The sequence below is a fragment of the Dreissena polymorpha genome, chromosome 1 (genome assembly GCF_020536995.1).
Source record: "Dreissena polymorpha isolate Duluth1 chromosome 1, UMN_Dpol_1.0, whole genome shotgun sequence".
Classification (NCBI taxonomy): Eukaryota; Metazoa; Mollusca; class Bivalvia; order Myida; family Dreissenidae; genus Dreissena; species Dreissena polymorpha.
In genome coordinates this window covers 186,288,693-186,306,761 of record NC_068355.1, presented here as the reverse complement: position 1 = coordinate 186,306,761, position 18,069 = coordinate 186,288,693, and the positions used below count along the sequence as shown (strand labels likewise).

Sequence of the window (18,069 nt, the reverse complement as noted above, 5' to 3'; positions counted from 1 at the left end):
GTCCCAATGTTCATTTATGAGTAAATTTGCATTTCAAGGTGTATGAGGTCCTTACGCGTCCGTGACTGCATTTACTTTCTACAAACAAGGACGTTTGGTCGAATACTGAATTAAAGCAGCAATTTACAGCAATTAAGTTATTGTCACTGTATATGTAGTTTTGGTGTGCAGTTGGGCGGAGATCCGGAAAAAACAGAGGACATCCCTCTATCCGAAGAGCAAACCGGACATGCGTATATTAGTTCCCCGGTGATGCCTCTCCCAGCTGCAAAGCGTGGCTCGATGACGTCACAGTTTGACAACCTATGGCGAATTTCGTGTCCGGCCAGCAATAACAACAGGAACGGACGCCAATATTTACCTCTCACTCCCCTGGGTCCGCCCATCATCCCACCGCCACTTCTGGCTCCTCCACTGCCGCCATTTCTGGCGCCCATACAGAACGGGCCCGTGCAGCCGCCATTACCGCTTCCACTAACTACCGGAAACATCGGGTTGATGCCGCCTTAATGAAGAAATGCAGTGCTCGTGTATATACGCTACATGTGGCATCTTAAAACAAAATTTGTTGTAAAATATGGAACAAAAAACATCTTCATTATCCTGGCGACATTAAAAAAAAAAATCGGATTTATCCATTAAGAGTCATTCTTCCTGCAACTCCATCCAGCTCCTTCTTTCATAGCATGAAGTATGATTTGGACTCCTATATCACGTTTCGATTTATTCTCCGCCCAAGAAACGGGACGGACAAACGATACAAGCGAAATTTATGATCCGAACTCACATCGTAGGCATCGCACGCTCGAAAATGACCTCAATTCATCAATTTCCCCACATAAGGCCACTGCATAGACACACTTTAAGTCATTATACTAGTGAAATACATGTTCAATTAAACATACATAGGTCATGCAATATAGAAGTTTAAGAGATTAACTCAAGGTTTTATAACGTCGATTTGCGAATGCGTAATATTTTCTTAAAATAGTGCATATATAATGTAGTACGTATTCATTAAATGTGCGTGTTTTGTGATTCTTAAAGCGGGACTGCACGATGTTGTCAAATCTTTGTGAATTTATATAAAATGTGTAATAAAAAACATATAAGACATATATTTCAATATAAATTAAGATAAAAGTTAAGAAGAACATGTGTCGAAAAATGCGAAATAAGCCAGATATTTTATTCTGAAATCGAAAATGTCTGTATTATAGTCAAATTCGACAGCATGCATATCATGCATGAACGATGTGAATCTAAATTTATTTTTACGGATCATTTTAATTTCCGGCAACGATATCTATTTATACGACACACAAACACCAACTCCGATCCTCATAAAAAAGACGAATGCTTAGGTTATTGTAGGAACATATGTACGAAATATCTTCGTCACAATCGGCTCGGGGAGCTAATCTGTCTGCTGCATTTAATGAAATTGGTCTTCAATGTATACTTTTTTTCTTGCTTATTTTGTGTTCTTGTAACATATTTTGTATCAATTTATTACCATTTAACACATATAAAATTCGTGCAGTCCCGCTTTAATATACATATTACACAAAACTAATTGAGAGTATTCTTCAAAAAGTCGTCGCACACATAAGTCATTTCTTTACATTCATTTACACATTAATGTTTTTCAATCGTTTAACCACGGGTGGTCGGACGGAAGGACATGTTCAATTTATCATGTTGCCCATTACGTGTGGGCATGTAAATAAACAGGTCAAAACTTATAATGAAATAGAGACAATGGCGTTGCCTATGTGTTATACCATAACATGAAGTACAAAATGTCATCCACGCATATTGCGAATTTTGATAAGAATACCATCGACGGGGTCATCTGTTATTTGTCTCTTTATTTCAAAACCGTAATAGTGTATTTTAAAATTTGCCGCATTAAGACACTATTGAATAAGTTGAATGCTAAACCCATTTTTTTATGGTTGGAAATTATGAAAGCGGAGATACAACTCGGAACCCCTCGACCAAAATATGGACACTATATTAGCCGCATTCTTGGAATATTGGGTTTAATGCTTAATAAACGTCTCACATTAGTATGTGCAGTCCGCATAGGCTTATCAGGGACGACACTTCCCGCCAAGACAGGGACGACACTTCCCACCAAGACAGGGACGACACTTCCCGCAAAGACAGGGACGACACTTCCCGCCAAGACAGAGACGACACTTCCCGCCAAGACAGGGACGACACTTCCCGCCAAGACAGGGACGACAGTTCCCGCCAAGACAGAGACGACTCTTCCCGCCAAGATAGGGACGACACTTCCCGCCAAGACAGAGACGCTAAACCCATTTTTTTATGGTTGGAAATTATGAAAGCGGTGATACAACTCGGAACCCCTCGACCAAACAATGGACACTATATTAGCCGCGTTTTTGGAATATTGGGTTTAATACATATGCTTTATAAACGTCTCAAATTAGTATGTGCAGTCCGCATAGGCTTATCAGGGACGACACTTCCCGTCAAGACAGGGACGACACTTCCCGCCAAGACTGGGACGACACTTCCCGCCAAGACAGGGACGACACTTCCCGCCAAGACAGGGACGACACTTCCCGCCAAGACAGGGACGACACTTCCCGCCAAGACTGGTAATTTCGTCTAGAAGACACTTCTTTTAAACAGTAAATTCCTTAAAAGCGGAAACTGTCGTCCCTGATTAGCATGCGCGAACTCCTTTTAACATCATTTATGCATTAAACTCCGTTTTACAAGAACGAGCTTCATATTTTGTTGATGAGGTTAAATCAAAAAACGAAATAACAGTACTTTCGCTTCCCGGACACATTGGCCCGAAACAACTAAAAGACGCCCCGCTTACGACGTTAATAGCTCCTCATGCGTCCATCCCGCAAACTGAAGCGCTCCCGTCACTGTCTCCAACCGACGCTGCATTTCAGGGATCACCACTCCCGCCACTGCCTCCGGTTCCTGAACCAGATCCCCAAGAGTCTATTCCAGCACTTGCGCCGTGACCGTTCCCGGATAATGGTAGCCCGTTTCCGCTTGAAGAGCTCATACCGGATGCTGAAGTGGTTGGTTCTTTTGTGGTTTGTTCCAAATTTTGCTTTGACGCGGAATGTTGCGAAGATCCTAGAACGGTATTCGTGGAGAGTCCATACTTTTGCTCTAAAGTGAAAATGCTTGAACATGTAATGCATCACCATCAATATCATCATCATCATCATCATCATCATCATCATCATCATCATCATCATCATCATCATCATCATCATCATCATCATCATCATCATCATCATCATCATCATCATCATCATCATCATCATCATCATCATCATCACCACCATCATCATCATCATCATCATCATCATCATCATCATCATCATCATCATCATCATTATCATCATCATCATAATAATAACCATCATCATCATCATTATCAGAACCGACAGCATGATCATAATCATCAAATACAATAGCATCCCCGTCGCTACCATCATCAACCGACACATCATCATCATCATCATCATGATATCTTCATAATCATCATCAACATCCTGAGCAACATGGTTATAATCAACCGTATCATCATCATTAGAAGCAGCCTCAGAAGCAGTAGCACCACCACCTACATCATAATCAATCGGCACCATCATACAAATCATTTCTATTCTCATCCTTCTACTATTCTTCAGCATCATCAGCATCATCACTTCCACAAACATTACCCGCTCACAAAAAAACATCACCCCCACCATCATCATCACCAACGCTACCACAGGTCAAGTGATAATTCTACACGGCTCTGAATCCACGCATGCGCACGTCTGACAGCCAGTCTCATCTGTTGTGGTGCTTAGCGTGTAGCCATCGTGGCACGACAACATGCACATGTCGTTGCACTTTCGGTACGTGTCGCCGCTGATCGGAAGTGCACCTGGTTCGTGTAAGTAAATAATATCGATCTTAATATTCTAAGTTAACTCGAAACTTGAAACCTATTGATTACCATTCCCCTTGTTGGTCTCATGCGTGTCGGCACTTGTGTTCATCCACCACTTGCTTGAACAATTCTTAGGCGTCGGTGTGCATGCATGACTCGATGACGTCGCCTCTGGTCGCATTGCGCAGTCGCAGACTCTGCACTTCCGGTTGTCCACAGCCGACGGCGGGCAGCGGTTTTCTTCATTTCCGTAAGTGTTTCCAGAATATGGGAAAAGGAATTGTTGAAACGCCATGCCACCTCATACCAACGCGAGCGAGGGGAATTCCGGGGTTTCAAGGTAATTGACATTTAGCTGCGATTATAAACGATTTGACTTTTCATATAATACTACTAAAGGAATTTTAACAACTATAATTACTTCTCTTCTCAAACTACATGTTACTGCTATTTTGACATGTGTGCTTCTAGAACTACCAGTAGAATAGCTACTTAATATTGATGATTGAATAAATACCAAATCTTTAATACGTCAACAACAGAAATCTTTATCTTAATTGTTTACTGAAGTATGCGCCTGATAAAATCAACAGTATTATCATCACTGTACCATTACAAATAAGTAAAATCAAAATCGACGTCCAAATGACATCCGACCCATTTGTGAATAACAGCGTCAAGAATAATTATGTCAATATTATTGGCACTAAAACAGCGCTGCTACTCGCGCGTGCTACTATTTTGCAAAAGACGTCGTTTCTGAAAACGTAAAATATAAAAGGGCTGTCCGATGTTTGATAACACTGTTACTAAATATGCATTAAGAAGCTCATATGTCTCAATTGAGTAAAGGCTTATTATGGTAGTGTTATGGACATGGTGTCCGCCTAACGACCGGGAGGTCACGGGTTCGATCCCCACTGTGGGAGCGTTCTTTAGATTTCCCCCAAAAGACACCAAGTATTGGTTCTAGGCCCAGAAAACGGACTCGAGAGCATTTCAAATAAGTAGTAAGTACTTTCAATGCAATCGAGCTAAAATAAATAGGTTTCAACTAACGCGGCTTTCTGTCAATATGGGCGTAAAAGAAGGTTTTTCAGCCCGTGTTCTTAAAATGGCAGTCCGTGACAGTTACTCGAATAAAACATACAGATTACGGTTAGTTTTAGTGATATTTTACCCTATCTTGGTTCGACTGTTTCGACTGTTTGCGCTTAAATTATAACATACAGGTCCGTTTTCTGGTAAACACTGGTATCGGATTACCGAAAGCGCGACTGAAGTTGAACTGTAGGAAAATGTTTGATATCAAATATATGTTCAAAATTTGAATTGCTACTGATCTGCTGTTGATAATATGTAATAACCGACATGTACCTAAATTATTTAGAGATGCTTAACTTTAAATAGACATTAAAATAAATAATTTCAGTACTTTGAAATTCTTTCGTAAGGGTTTATAAATTGGTGTTCTGTGGTGCATGTTATTAAACATAAGTATTTACGCTATGATGATTTTTTTCTTTCTCAATCTAAACGTTTTTAAATCATCTAAAATAACTTAAGGTCAGAATTGTATTTAAACAATTCTTTGTGTCTTCCACGCGTCCTTTATTTAAAACTGGCCGTAACTATGTTCATCTTTATCTAGTTTTTTGGACATTACAAAATAAAATCGTAACTGAACTTTTAAATAATACGGACTAAGGACTTTGTTTCTTTATGAAATATCTCAGAAATATTCCCTGAGCAGGAATGTTCACGATCGAACGATCTTCGCATCGAAAGAACCCTAAAAGGCGCAAACATGTTACGTTCTGACATGTGTAAATACTTAATTGCATTAATGTCTTAAATGACAGACAGACATTTTATTTAAGACGTGTACATAGTACACCGCCTAAACACATACATTTTCAAAGAACATGTTAACATGATGAGGCATTCTTATTTCCGAATTTTCTGAAAAATGAACCAACAGTTTGGAGAAAGGTAAGTTACCATAAATGACGATACCATTTCTTTAATATCATAATTCACAGGAACAAACCTATCGTTAATGTCGAATTTAAAATTTCTAAATTCAGTCGTAACTATAACTTGTCGTATGATGGTAAATAAAACAGTGCCCTTATCAAAAATACCGCTGACTTCAAATTCGCTTGGTCGGCCCTTGTTCGTCCACCTCTGATTGCGCTATACGGAGAGATACGAAGGGGGGGGGGTAGGTGTGTCAGACGGATGACCTTAATACCTTCATGTAACTATGGGTCAAATTGATAACCGTGAAAAGTCGCCATTTGATAGATAAACAAGTTCATAATCGAATAAATAAGTAGATTCATATTGAAGTGTTTTAGCATAATTAATAAGCATATATCGCTGTCAATAAACGAATATCTCAACCTTATTTGAGCAAAAATATAAATGAACTTTGCTGAAAGAAATATATATGTACGCTTTATATATTCATTGATTAATGATATGTCTTCGGATAGACCATCCGAATGCCCGACCGACCTACCGACCGACCACCCAATCGACGGCTAAATTACAAACTAACAAGGAGAAATTTTAATATATTTTTTTGTATCGCGTCCTGGGAAAACGGGGCTTAATGCGCGGGCGTAAAGTGTCGTCCAAGATTGGCCTGTGCAGTCCGATATTGCTAATCAGGGTCGACACTTGCCAATGTTATGGTATTTGCGTTTAACTAAGTCTCTTCTTAGCGAAAATCTAGTTAAGGAAGAAAGTATCGTCCCTGATTAGCTTGGGCGGACTTCAAGCATTAAGCCCTGTTTCCCCAGAGCGAGACTAAGGTGCATAGATCATCATCCGATTGGTTACTATGATGGCACGGCTTTGAAAGTATGTATGCTATTAAACCGTCCAATGACTGCTGGGTGGTTGGCAGCTTATCCTTGACAGCTGGTGCTTAAAATGTCAAATAAGGATTTGTTCACAAATATTCCTAGTTTTTGTAATTGTCATTACATGTATTTGAAAAATACCTTAAGAGTTATTTTTGAGTGTGTTGCTATTGAAATTCTGATTAAATTCAAATCGAAGTATGCAGCGATATTTTGTCATGTAATCTTGCTTTTGCAAATAATTGTTAATGACTATTTCAAAGGGCGTAACCGGAGAAGATCACACACATATTTTATTACTATGCAAGGTAAAATTTACTTCATTTAATCTATTTTGGCTATGGTTATGGTTGTTTTTATCTATTAAACGCTTTTCTTATTGTCTCGCTATAAATATAAACTTATTGTAGAAGATAACGTAAGCTTCTCTGGGATCTTAAATTAATCCGACTCGTGTCCGAAATATTACGAATCGACGGATTAATTCAAATACGCAATAAACCATCTTTGTATTCTCTCCGCTTTCTTATCCTCATCATTATAATCAGCAGCAATAGATATAGTGTTATGAACATAGCGTGTGTTATAATGATCACCATCATCATCATAGAAATAATCACAAATGTTTATCTTCATCATCAGTCATCATCATCAGTCTTTCTCATTATTATAATCTTAATAACCGCCATTTTCATCTCTGGCATATAACAATTTCAACGACAAATACACTTGTTTGTGAAATCAAGCGCCAATCACGAGTTTACAAACACCGTGCTCTGAACGTTATTCTACTTAGTCTGTGTGCATTACATTTTTTTGGGTACCCACATGTTGTGTTGCTGATGACATAAATGTGCAGAGGTTAATGAAATAATGAGCATTTTAATTCACAAAGCATCATTTATTTTTTATAATGCAACGTAATGTGTTTTAATTCCGCGCATGCATATACATATATTGATTGGATACAAGTGATAGGGTGTTTCGGGGAGTTGTATGACATTGTTGAATGAAAGACATTGTAGAAACATACACGACAGCATTTTTAATATAAATGTACACACTCATCCTTAGCTATAAATTCACGTCTGAACAGCTTATCAAATTGAATAATGTAATGCATCCATCCATGCCAAAGATTTAAGATTTAAAATATACACATATCCACGCAAGTTTAATGGTTAACACAACGATTTACGGGTGCTCCATATAACGACCAAATATCAGTTGCTATGTATTAAAATTTCGTTGCCATACTTGAACATCGAGGTAACCATGGTTTAGGATCGATACTGAGAATGCTCCCTACAAAAAGAGAAAATATGCTAATTTTCTAATGCTACACGTTTTTCATGGTGGGAACTCCGTTCGGTAATTTCTTGACTTTGTTGTACGAGAAGAAGTTTTTGTAGGAAGCCGCCTTGTTGCACCCGTACACGAGCATCTTGGCGAGCAGGTGATCAAACACGAGCATGTCACGAGTCTCCGTCCTATGCCACGTGACGCTGAGTTCACTGCAGCACTCGGAACCCTGAAATGCACGCTCCAAACACTGTTAAGTTTGTATTTAATAGGGCAGGGTAGAGCAACAGTATACAGTATTCTATTATAATAAAACCAGTGCCCCCAAATAATTATTTGGGGAATAGGGTTTTCAACAATTGATTATGAAAAATAGGGTGATTTCATTCTTGAAATAGGGTGAAATGAGTTATAAAAATGAATACCTCGAAATCATTGCTGCTTTACTTCTGTTGAAGCTGCACACTTGTACGGGCAAAAGCCCGCGAAGCGGGCTTGACCGTTCATACATATGGGAATTTAGACATAAAATTACATAAGAATACCACATATGGATACGTCTCAAAAAAAATTGCCACGCGACATATATTTTTGCGATGCTATTTATGACCTTGAACAAATCAAAAACACTTTGACATATGCTAAATCACATGTAATTACATACCTCAGGAAAAGTTATATCAATGACATCATAATTGTGTAGCGAGTCGCACTAAATATTCTCGCATTATTTGTTTTTCTTCGCAACCGTTCCAGAATTAAGTCATTACTCAATTATCTCCCCTGAATGCTCTTCTGCAGTGGGTATAAGCCGAAGACTGGTTCACTACATATAGTGACAGTCTTTACCAAACACAATTTAGGTGAACATAACCCGTCTTTAATGTATTGCCGAATCTCAGATCTCTTTCGAATTTATTTGCTTTGATCTTTTCGATATCTTATTGTTATTATTATCCTGACAAATCACAAACGCTTGTTGAAAAATAATTTGTTTTAAACACTATAGTTGGCATCTCTATTCTTCCAATATTCTCGCGGTATTACAATAACGACACCCTACTATTTATTTCTAAGAATTTGTGACGCATTTTCCATTCGCTCTCAGAAAGAAGTTTTACGTGTGATCATGAGCAATATTCTGGTAAGTTGTCGTTGTTATCCACTAGAACAACATTTATTCACAAAATTTAAAGATATTCCGATCTAACTTTTTAGTCTTTTAGCTTTAATTTTTAACGTATTTACACCTCGTCTGCTCGCACTTTACCGATATCCCGAAAGGTTACATATCACTATAATTAGTTTAGGCCTAAAACCACAAAATCCGATACCGTTGGATTTTCATACCACAATCTTACGTAAAAAATCTTCCAGATTCGAAATCAACAAAAAACAAGACATTTATAAATTGTCTGCATTATTGATCAAATTTTAAGATATTTGATGGTTTTCCGTTTTTAGAAGCTGTTCTGCCAAGGCAAGAGCTGGGCATCATACAAGCCATTCTATCCAGCAAAACTGACAGTTTTGGTTTACAGAAATCAACAAAGGAGGGATTCCTGAATTATCAAAATTTCCAAGCTATACACACAGTTATTATCTTTGGTGATCTGTATTGGTTCTGTTTGTTTACTTGGATGGAACATGTGTGAACTTTTATAGAACTTTGAAAAGTCTATATATGTATATCTATAACCAAAAATCAGCTATGGTATAATAAGATCAGATGTGCAAACAATGTCAAAGGGTTGTTAAATTAACAATTTGAAGGCAATTATGCTGAAAAAAATATGAAAGTTCCCATGCAAATTTTGTCTATATATATCGACAAGTGTCTGCCGATAATTGTCAAAATAGTAATACAAAACTTACCACAAGTATGTAAAAGCACTAAGTATCTGTGATCATTTTTAGTAAGATAGTGTAATTCTAAACAGTAGCAAATAGTTTGTTTAGTAAATGCATAATGCAATTCATATGATTTCCGTTCTATTGTGTAATTAATAAATTGGTTGTTACTTGTTAATCCATGATAAATGTTTGATGGCTAGTACAAAACCAGCAATGTTAATTTTTGTAAAAGGTAATACAATAACACCACTTTGTAATTTCATATACGTAAATATTGTTTAAATGTAGGTTGATGACAGTGTTTTAGTTTTACTTATTTTGTAACTATTATTTAATGTGCAAATAAATGATGTGAAGTGTTTTGTATCTCCACACAATACCACATACCTTTTTATATATGTACTGTGTTTGTGTTATTTGCATGTTTAAATAAAAAATATGGATGATATAACATGATGCATTCTAATATTTGCATTCCAATTGTAACTATAGAGCTAAGTGTATGCAGTTTAGACTGTGATTTTAGAATTGCTACAAAATGGCTAGTTTTTTAGTGGCGACAACATTTAAACTATTCAACAATAGTTTGCGAAAGAAAATAAGAAACCTGAAAGATACCTGTATTTATTTAATATTTTAATTGCGAAACAAGTGTGTTGTTATGCTGTTACACATACTTACACATTTATAATAAGAAGACAATTAGTGGCGTTAACGTTTCCCAACAGTAGAAATCATTCTTCTGATGAAGTCAGTGATATACAGAAGAAAGTTCCAGGTATGGCTTTCAATACGTAGTGTGTGTTATTTGACATTCTAAAACTTATTGGATTAAAAAATTCCAGTCAAATTTGTCAATCAAAATTGATTTGACACATCACATGATTTTGATTGTTAAATCAGTGTACTGTATGCTAAATGCAACTGCTTTAGCAAGCTGTCAAGTTGAATTGAGACATTTGATGAAACAAACTGTTTCCTGGGTAGGACCAGTACTTAGTGTCTATATGACGCACCATGACGTCGAAAGTCTACAAAACCTACTAGGTAGAACGAGAAATGTACTTTGACGTACAATTTTCACCGACCCTTGAGTGTTAGCCAATCAGAAGACACCTTACGTCTGTTGCTTTTAGAGATATTTGACATTACATTATGTATTATTATTATTATTTATACCGAATTATGCGACTATCGACCGCTTACTCATAGATATTGTGCGTATTTATTCAACATCATTATTATTATAATTTATACCAAATTATGCGACTATCGACCGCTAACTCATAGATATTGTGCGTATTTATTGACATGGCGTGGCGGAATTAACCACTGACTTATGCAAGTTATGGTTATCACAAAATAAGACCAACGGGGAGGTTATAATGCATTATTTATCCCGTGAATGCTTGGTAACTGGTTACAGTTGGGAATTTCCTACACAGTTATGCGCTGGACGGTCGTGATACTCCGCCCCGCATGATCAATAAATACTCACAATATGTAGAATAATTGTAATTTTAAAAATGTAACAATTGAATCTTCTTCAAATTTGTGTATAAGCTATTTTAATGCATTAAATACTTGAAACTTCTATGTGTTGATTTTTACCATTCTGATATTTTTATTCATTTTATCCTCAATTAAAAAAGAGATTTTAAACATTTATAATGAATAAATCTGAAGGAAAAGCGGCTCAAGAGACTAGTGTTTTGATTGGCTGTTCAGAAAATGTGTACGTAGAAGTACAAACATGTATGTCGAAGAACAAATTGTACTTTTACGTACAAATATATACTTCGAAGTGTAATTTATATTTATGTTGACGTACAATTATTGTACTTCGACGTACATTTCTCTTTTTAACTTGTAGGTCTTCTTGACTTTCAACCCAAATGGTACGCCATAGTATGTCTTTAGGGTTATTTAAAGAATGCTCCCACTTAAGGGATCAATACAGAGACCTCCCAGTGACTAAGCCAGTTAGCAGACACCCCATCCACTATACCACAGACACCGAACCAGCTATAAATTCCTGTGGCTAGAAAACAAAAAATATATAAGATGCTAGATCTTTATGCTTGGAACATGTAACTCGTTTAAAGATTGATTTTTTGGATGCATTACTTAATTATTGCAACAATTATAATATTTAGCACACAATCATGTCCATATATTTATTAAAAATACATGGTTATCAAATAAAACGTAAAAAGCTTTTGCCCGTAAATTAGGTACCACCTATAATCATATTATTGATTAAATGAAACTGTAAACTATTATAATAAACTTTAATAAACTGATGTTTCATAACATCTTTAATCCTTGAAACTGTCCATAATATAAACATAAAAAACCGATGTTAACTGACATATTTGTAACAGTCAAACATATAGACTGATATTTTGGCGCAACAATCGCGGACGACTTTCGACCTCTTTTAGACATTTTTATTTCGCATCGTAATAGAAACTGAAAGTACAGAGGCTTTAAAAATACATAGACAATCATCGACAGATTAAGTCAAATTGAAAAGGCATATATGTCGTCGTAAATAATTTGGTCAGACGCTTTATTTGACTATGAAATCTAGTCCGCAGAGCGTTTGAATAACTTTGACTGTTTTCCTTCTCCGTCATCCAGGCGCTTGCTAAATGAAACTGTCGCCGCGTTACAATAATAATTCCAAATAAGAAATACCTAAAATAAGCAGAGCATTTTCGATCAAGCTATTGTATTGTACGCATTAAATTTGAAGAATGTTTGTTTGGTGCTACGTTATGTGGTTACGTTTGCGTTTTTGCTAGGTACTGACGGCACGTGACCGAGTAACAGCAGTATATTGTCAACGGTATCACAGAGTTGGGTTTCGAACTTATGCATTCGTCTGAAAAAGTGTGTGTGGTTTGAGGAGTTAAACTATTTTATCTACATTAAACCCGTTCTAAGATTTAAAGTCTAATTGATCAACAGTAAAAAATGTTTCCGTTGTTGTATTTTTGTTTTTGTTTGCTTTATTGAAGAACAACTATGTATTTTATTGTCGTTTGGTAGCAGTATAAACGCAAATGTTCTGATGAATATTGTTAATATACCCGTATTTATACATAATAAAATGCGACCTATATAGATTAAGTATATTTTGTCTCTTAACAAATTGTATTAATGACATCTGTGAAAAAGAGGATTTAATGTATGACAGGACTTGTGTTCAGGTTGAAATCTTCATAAACATCGGAGTTTCCGTGTAGACTCATTTATACATGTCGGAATGTAATGTCTTAAGTTTTCCAAAAATTACTGTTTCGTGGACAAGTGAACTGATTGATTTCTAATTTGGCCAAAAGAAAGAAGGATTTGCGTCGGTCATTTACAGATGTGTTTGTGTTTAATTCGTGGATCGGTCGAAAAACGAAATCATCGAACATTAACGTCCCACTAATAATAATGATTTTTCAGTATGCTTTTTCGCTGACATTTATGACCGCATCCTGTTTTGATACGCAGAAAAATCATATAGTGTCACGTCATCCGGATCTATTAGATTCGCTCTAATATACCATTATTCACTGAACAAACCGATCTGTGAAAATAAATTATACATACCAAAATTGGCGTTTTAACGAATTAATTTACAAACAGTTAACTTACATTGATAGAACATTCAGCTTCCGGTCAATGTCATCCCAATATTCTGACGTCATTTCCGGTTACGATGCAATCACACATCCGGTTTCGTCGGACACCGATATGACTGCGGAGGACAAGATATAACATGTCAAAGCGCTGACTGCAGTATATCACATGTATACATTCACTCATTTAATTGATCCTCGCATTGGGGAAACTGGGCTTAAAAACATGTGCGTACATTGGCATCCCAAATTAGCCTGTGCAGTTCGCATAGGCTAATCGGGGATATAACATTTCGCTTATATTAAATTTTTAGAATAAAAAAGGCTCTTCTAAACGAAAATCTATTTTAGTCGGAAGGTGTCGTCCTTGATTAGCATGCGAAGACTGCATACTATATGGGGGTACACTTTACGCATATACATTATAAGCATTTAGCCCATTTTTATCAGAACGATACTCATTTAAATTATAACGAAACCGGAAGATATCCTTGCTTAAAACAAGAGAAAAAGGGTAACAATGACCATAATGCCCACAATTGATTGCTGATCTCTTAAGTGTTAACAAGACTTGCGCGCTACGTTGTCAACATCTGCGATACATCTATACCGAAAATTAACCTTTGACATATGTGTGACATTGACCATGTCGATAGGGAGACGGGTGTTACGAGAGACATGGTTTGCCCCATGTTAAACATTGCTGGTAAGTTATTCTGATAATGTTATGCTGAATGAACCGCTCTCAGTACCGATAATCTCTAACCAACACATGCAAACACACAAAGCTCGCATTGTGCTAGATTAATCGAGCTTTCAACAAGCGTGTTCGATATATATTTGCTATTTCAACTTCATTAATTTCAATGAAAAGGAAAAAGCTGGAAAGAATCAATCAAGTCATTACTGCATTTATCTCCCTTATATACGATCGAAGACAAATACGGACATTTTCAGTCTTACCAGACGTGAAAGGTTTTCCAGTTATTACTTTGTTCTTAGTTTATAGAAATTAAGCTCGTTGTACACACATCATTCATACTTTTAATATGTAATATGCATTTAAAAACAGCATAACAAATGCAACAAAACAATTGATGGTAAAAAGAACCAATACGATTGGTATGGTGATTTCTCAGACCGCACCGCTTGAAAATAAGTATCATTTGTAATGTAAAAAAGTAGATTTTTTATACATAAATATATCATGAATACAATCGACGAATTAAGAAACTTATTTGACAGTGACAGTGTCCCTCGTTTTTTAAGATTTCATAGGTATCAACAATAAGTTTCTAATAGATTGACACATTCATGTCCGACCAAATTAGGTATCAACAGTAAGTTTCTAATAGATTGACACATTCCTGTCTGACCAGATTAATTGAGTGTTTTTTACCAAGCTGATATTAAAATCGTAATTCGTGTAAAACACCTGAAAAGCTTAGTCTTAGAAGTGACAAATGCGTTAAATCCACGTGTCATACGTTAATATGTGGAAGTTTTAATAATTACGGTATGTTTCAGAAACGGCCTGCCGGACTTACGCAAAACACAGAAAACCCGATGGGCAGACATCAACGGTGAATCCTGTATACACTGTGGGTGTTTAGTAGGATATACTGGTTAGATTTGACTTTTCGAAAATATATTTTAATGACTATAAAGTCAAATAGGATGAAATCGATAGGGTCAATCAGGGCCGGTAATAAAATAAACTGCAACAATTTTTCCAAAATATTGCTTTGGTATTAAACACATTTGCATTTCACAGAACAGTATTGTATTTTTTTGCGCATGCGCGGATGTGATTTCTGGTAGATCCGGAGTCTCAAACTATCGGCAGCAGTATACGACGATAACGGGACTTAAAAAATATAAAGGTTAATACCGTCAATAGAAGCGTATATTTCTAAAATAAACATTAATATTGTAACAATCGATAGATTAAAGTGAAATACTGTTGCATTAAGTTGAGGGACGGCCAAATTATTATTGCTGCAGCATTTACGGGAAACTGTGGATGCACGTGTCGACTGTTGGAGCACGTGGCAATTTTAACAAACAGAACACTGCCTTTTTTAATTACAAATAGGACAGAATGTTTTTAAACAAATAGACATTTCAATAGCTCATGAAGAATGCATTTGCGTTAGGTGTCGTCTCATATTAGCCTGTGCGGTCCGCTGATATGATTTTTTGCTCAAATGTATTTTTCTGTAGCGAAAATCCAGTTGAGTAGAAATGTGGCGTCCCTTAAATCTGTGTTGACAGCACATGCTAATCCGAGGCGACACAAAAAGCATTTAACCCATTTTTTTCGACAGCGAGGCGGGTAACTTTTTGTGATCTTTTATAAGGGAACTTCCCGAGCCTTGGTTGCTTCTATCCACGAACTCTACGTCGATATCACTAGACGCTTGTTCCGGTGAAATGTCGATCGCCCGAGACGCTTGGTCGTCATCTGGGTCAGACGACGGAGGCGCCGTCTAATGGCGAGCTTTTCTACGGAAGCCGGATCTACCGGTCGTGAGGTCTGAATAGTTTGGCAAATAATATGCACGGTTTTGTTTCCGGTAGTGGTAGAAACAATTAGATAAGAAGTGGTTGTTTGCCTAATAAGACCTTTGTCATTTATTACTGTTATTTATGTTCGACATTTGTTTTTGGTTTTGTGTGTGTCACAAACAATAAATTGAGACATTTATATAAATAGGCGACTATTAAAAAGCACAAAATTGTGACAAATAAATATAGACCAACCGGCACTTAGGAAAACAGTTAATACACCGTGGGGTCATTTATCTTGTGGAAAGTTTACTGCCATACAACTATACCAGCACAAAAGACACAAAATCAAAAACAACAAATAATGGCATTTTTTAAGTTTTCAAAACTAGTTAACCCACTCACCGGCGTCATAGACATGGCGTCTGCCTTTCGATTGCATGTGCGGTCTCTTCTGACGGATAAATTTGAGTGTTTCGTCGTCCATCTTCGTCTGCCGTTGGGTTTCCGTCAACACACCCTGTATGTCCAAAATAGTATTTTCTTTACAAAAGAACAGCAAGTACTATTTTCTGTATCCTGTTCTGGATCATATCGGAGTTCTACTGAAATCAGATCACAGTTCTCAAGAACTGATCATATAGTTATTTTATTAACTGATCATGACATATTTTATATGAACTTCCGGGTATTACAAAATATAAATTAGGTATCAGATTTGGGCAGTTATACTCAAAGTTTGAAAGTGTTTTTATTTGTTCATTACATATTTAAGCATTAAATACCTACTTTTTAATTAAGTAATGTTTCGCACTTCATTTGTTAAATGATCTGCCAAAAATCTGATATAGTCTGGTCAAAGTAAAAGGTGTTGGTTTTTGACTGATTTCTAGTTTACATAGAGATTATATAGTTTTTGGCACCAATGTTTTTCACTCTTTTAGCCATAAGAAAACGGACACAGTATAAATTAGATGCAAGTGTGTAGCTTAATGTGTGCTTTGACTATGTAACAAGGCAACACCACACTCACCCGTTTCAGGTTGAATGTATCCTGTATCTTTCCCATAAATTCCTGTGCAAACTCCGGGCACGTATAAAGCGTCTCTTTCAGCACAGACAGCTCGATCTTGTTGATATCGCAGTAGGTCAGGGCGTGAACAAAGTACAGAGACTTCCCACTGTTGGTCAGGTCTTGAACGTTCTCACCGAAAAAGGCGTCCTTACCTAAAGTGAGAAATAATCACCATCATCATTATCATATCATCATCATCATCATCATCATCATCATCATCATCATCATCATCATCATCATCATCATCATCATCATCATCATCATCATCATCATCATCATCATCATCACCATCATCATCATCATCATCATCATCATCATCATCATCATCATCATCATCATGAGTGGGTAACACATTAAGTGAGTTTTCAATACATGTCCGGAAACAATTAGGAGGAGTAAACCAAAAAAGGAAATTTTAAAGCGTTAAAGGGTGTAACCGCTGCGGAGAGTTTGTAACCAATAGGGTATGTAACCGCAAACCCTTGGGAATGTAAAGTTGGCTAGATTCTTGGAATAAGAACGCCATGTATACCTGCCGAGACTCTCTGGAAGGCGGGGCAGTTGTTAAGCAGATTCCGATTGAGATGAAGGCAGATATCCACCTGCAGACACTCCGGAAAACTCTTTGAAACCTGTATGAACAGAACCATATGTTTGCCTGTTTGTTATTCGAAAATTAATATTCTATAAAAAAACATATGTTCAGAATGTTAACAAGCTTACTGTAAGTAAAGATACATTTTGCAATAAATTATAGACATAACGTTGCTTATCAACCAATTAAGATTTAAAGGGATCTTTTCACGCTTTGGTAAATTGACAAAATTGAAAAAAAATGTGTTTCAGATTCGTAATTTTTCGTTTTAGTTATGATATTTG

At 36.5% G+C, this 18,069-nt stretch overlaps 1 protein-coding gene and 1 long non-coding RNA gene across 2 annotated transcripts in view; both read right to left on the bottom strand.

Annotated features, from left to right (window-relative positions):
- The window catches only part of LOC127864270 (uncharacterized), a 6,166-nt gene extending 3,106 nt beyond the window's left edge, over positions 1-3,060 (bottom strand). The window contains exons 1-2 of the long non-coding RNA XR_008041664.1: positions 2,864-3,060; positions 362-505 (exon numbers count right to left, since the gene is read on the bottom strand). This is a non-coding gene — a long non-coding RNA (uncharacterized LOC127864270). The remainder of the gene's footprint in view (positions 1-361; positions 506-2,863) is intronic.
- A 12,124-nt stretch (positions 3,061-15,184) lies between these two features.
- Positions 15,185-17,840, bottom strand: LOC127865033 (potassium voltage-gated channel subfamily H member 6-like). Its single transcript, XM_052404912.1, has 4 exons — positions 17,723-17,840; positions 17,149-17,342; positions 16,521-16,635; positions 15,185-16,143 (listed from the first exon to the last, which is right to left on the bottom strand). Exons 1-4 carry the CDS (start codon positions 17,838-17,840, stop codon positions 16,097-16,099), a joined length of 474 nt encoding a protein of 157 aa, XP_052260872.1. The 3' UTR covers positions 15,185-16,096.
- Positions 17,841-18,069: the final 229 nt, after the last annotated feature.

Bases quoted from the DNA above. Each gene is read 5' to 3' on its own strand.
- LOC127865033 (XM_052404912.1), bottom strand. From the start codon at position 17,840: ATGGTTCTGTTCATACAGGTTTCAAAGAGTTTTCCGGAGTGTCTGCAG. The intron at 17,343-17,722 runs GTATACATGGCG...TTCTCACTTTAG, and splicing joins CTTCCAGAGAGTCTCGGCAG to GTAAGGACGCCTTTTTCGGT. The intron at 16,636-17,148 runs GTGAGTGTGGTG...TTGGACATACAG, and splicing joins ATACATTCAACCTGAAACGG to GGTGTGTTGACGGAAACCCA.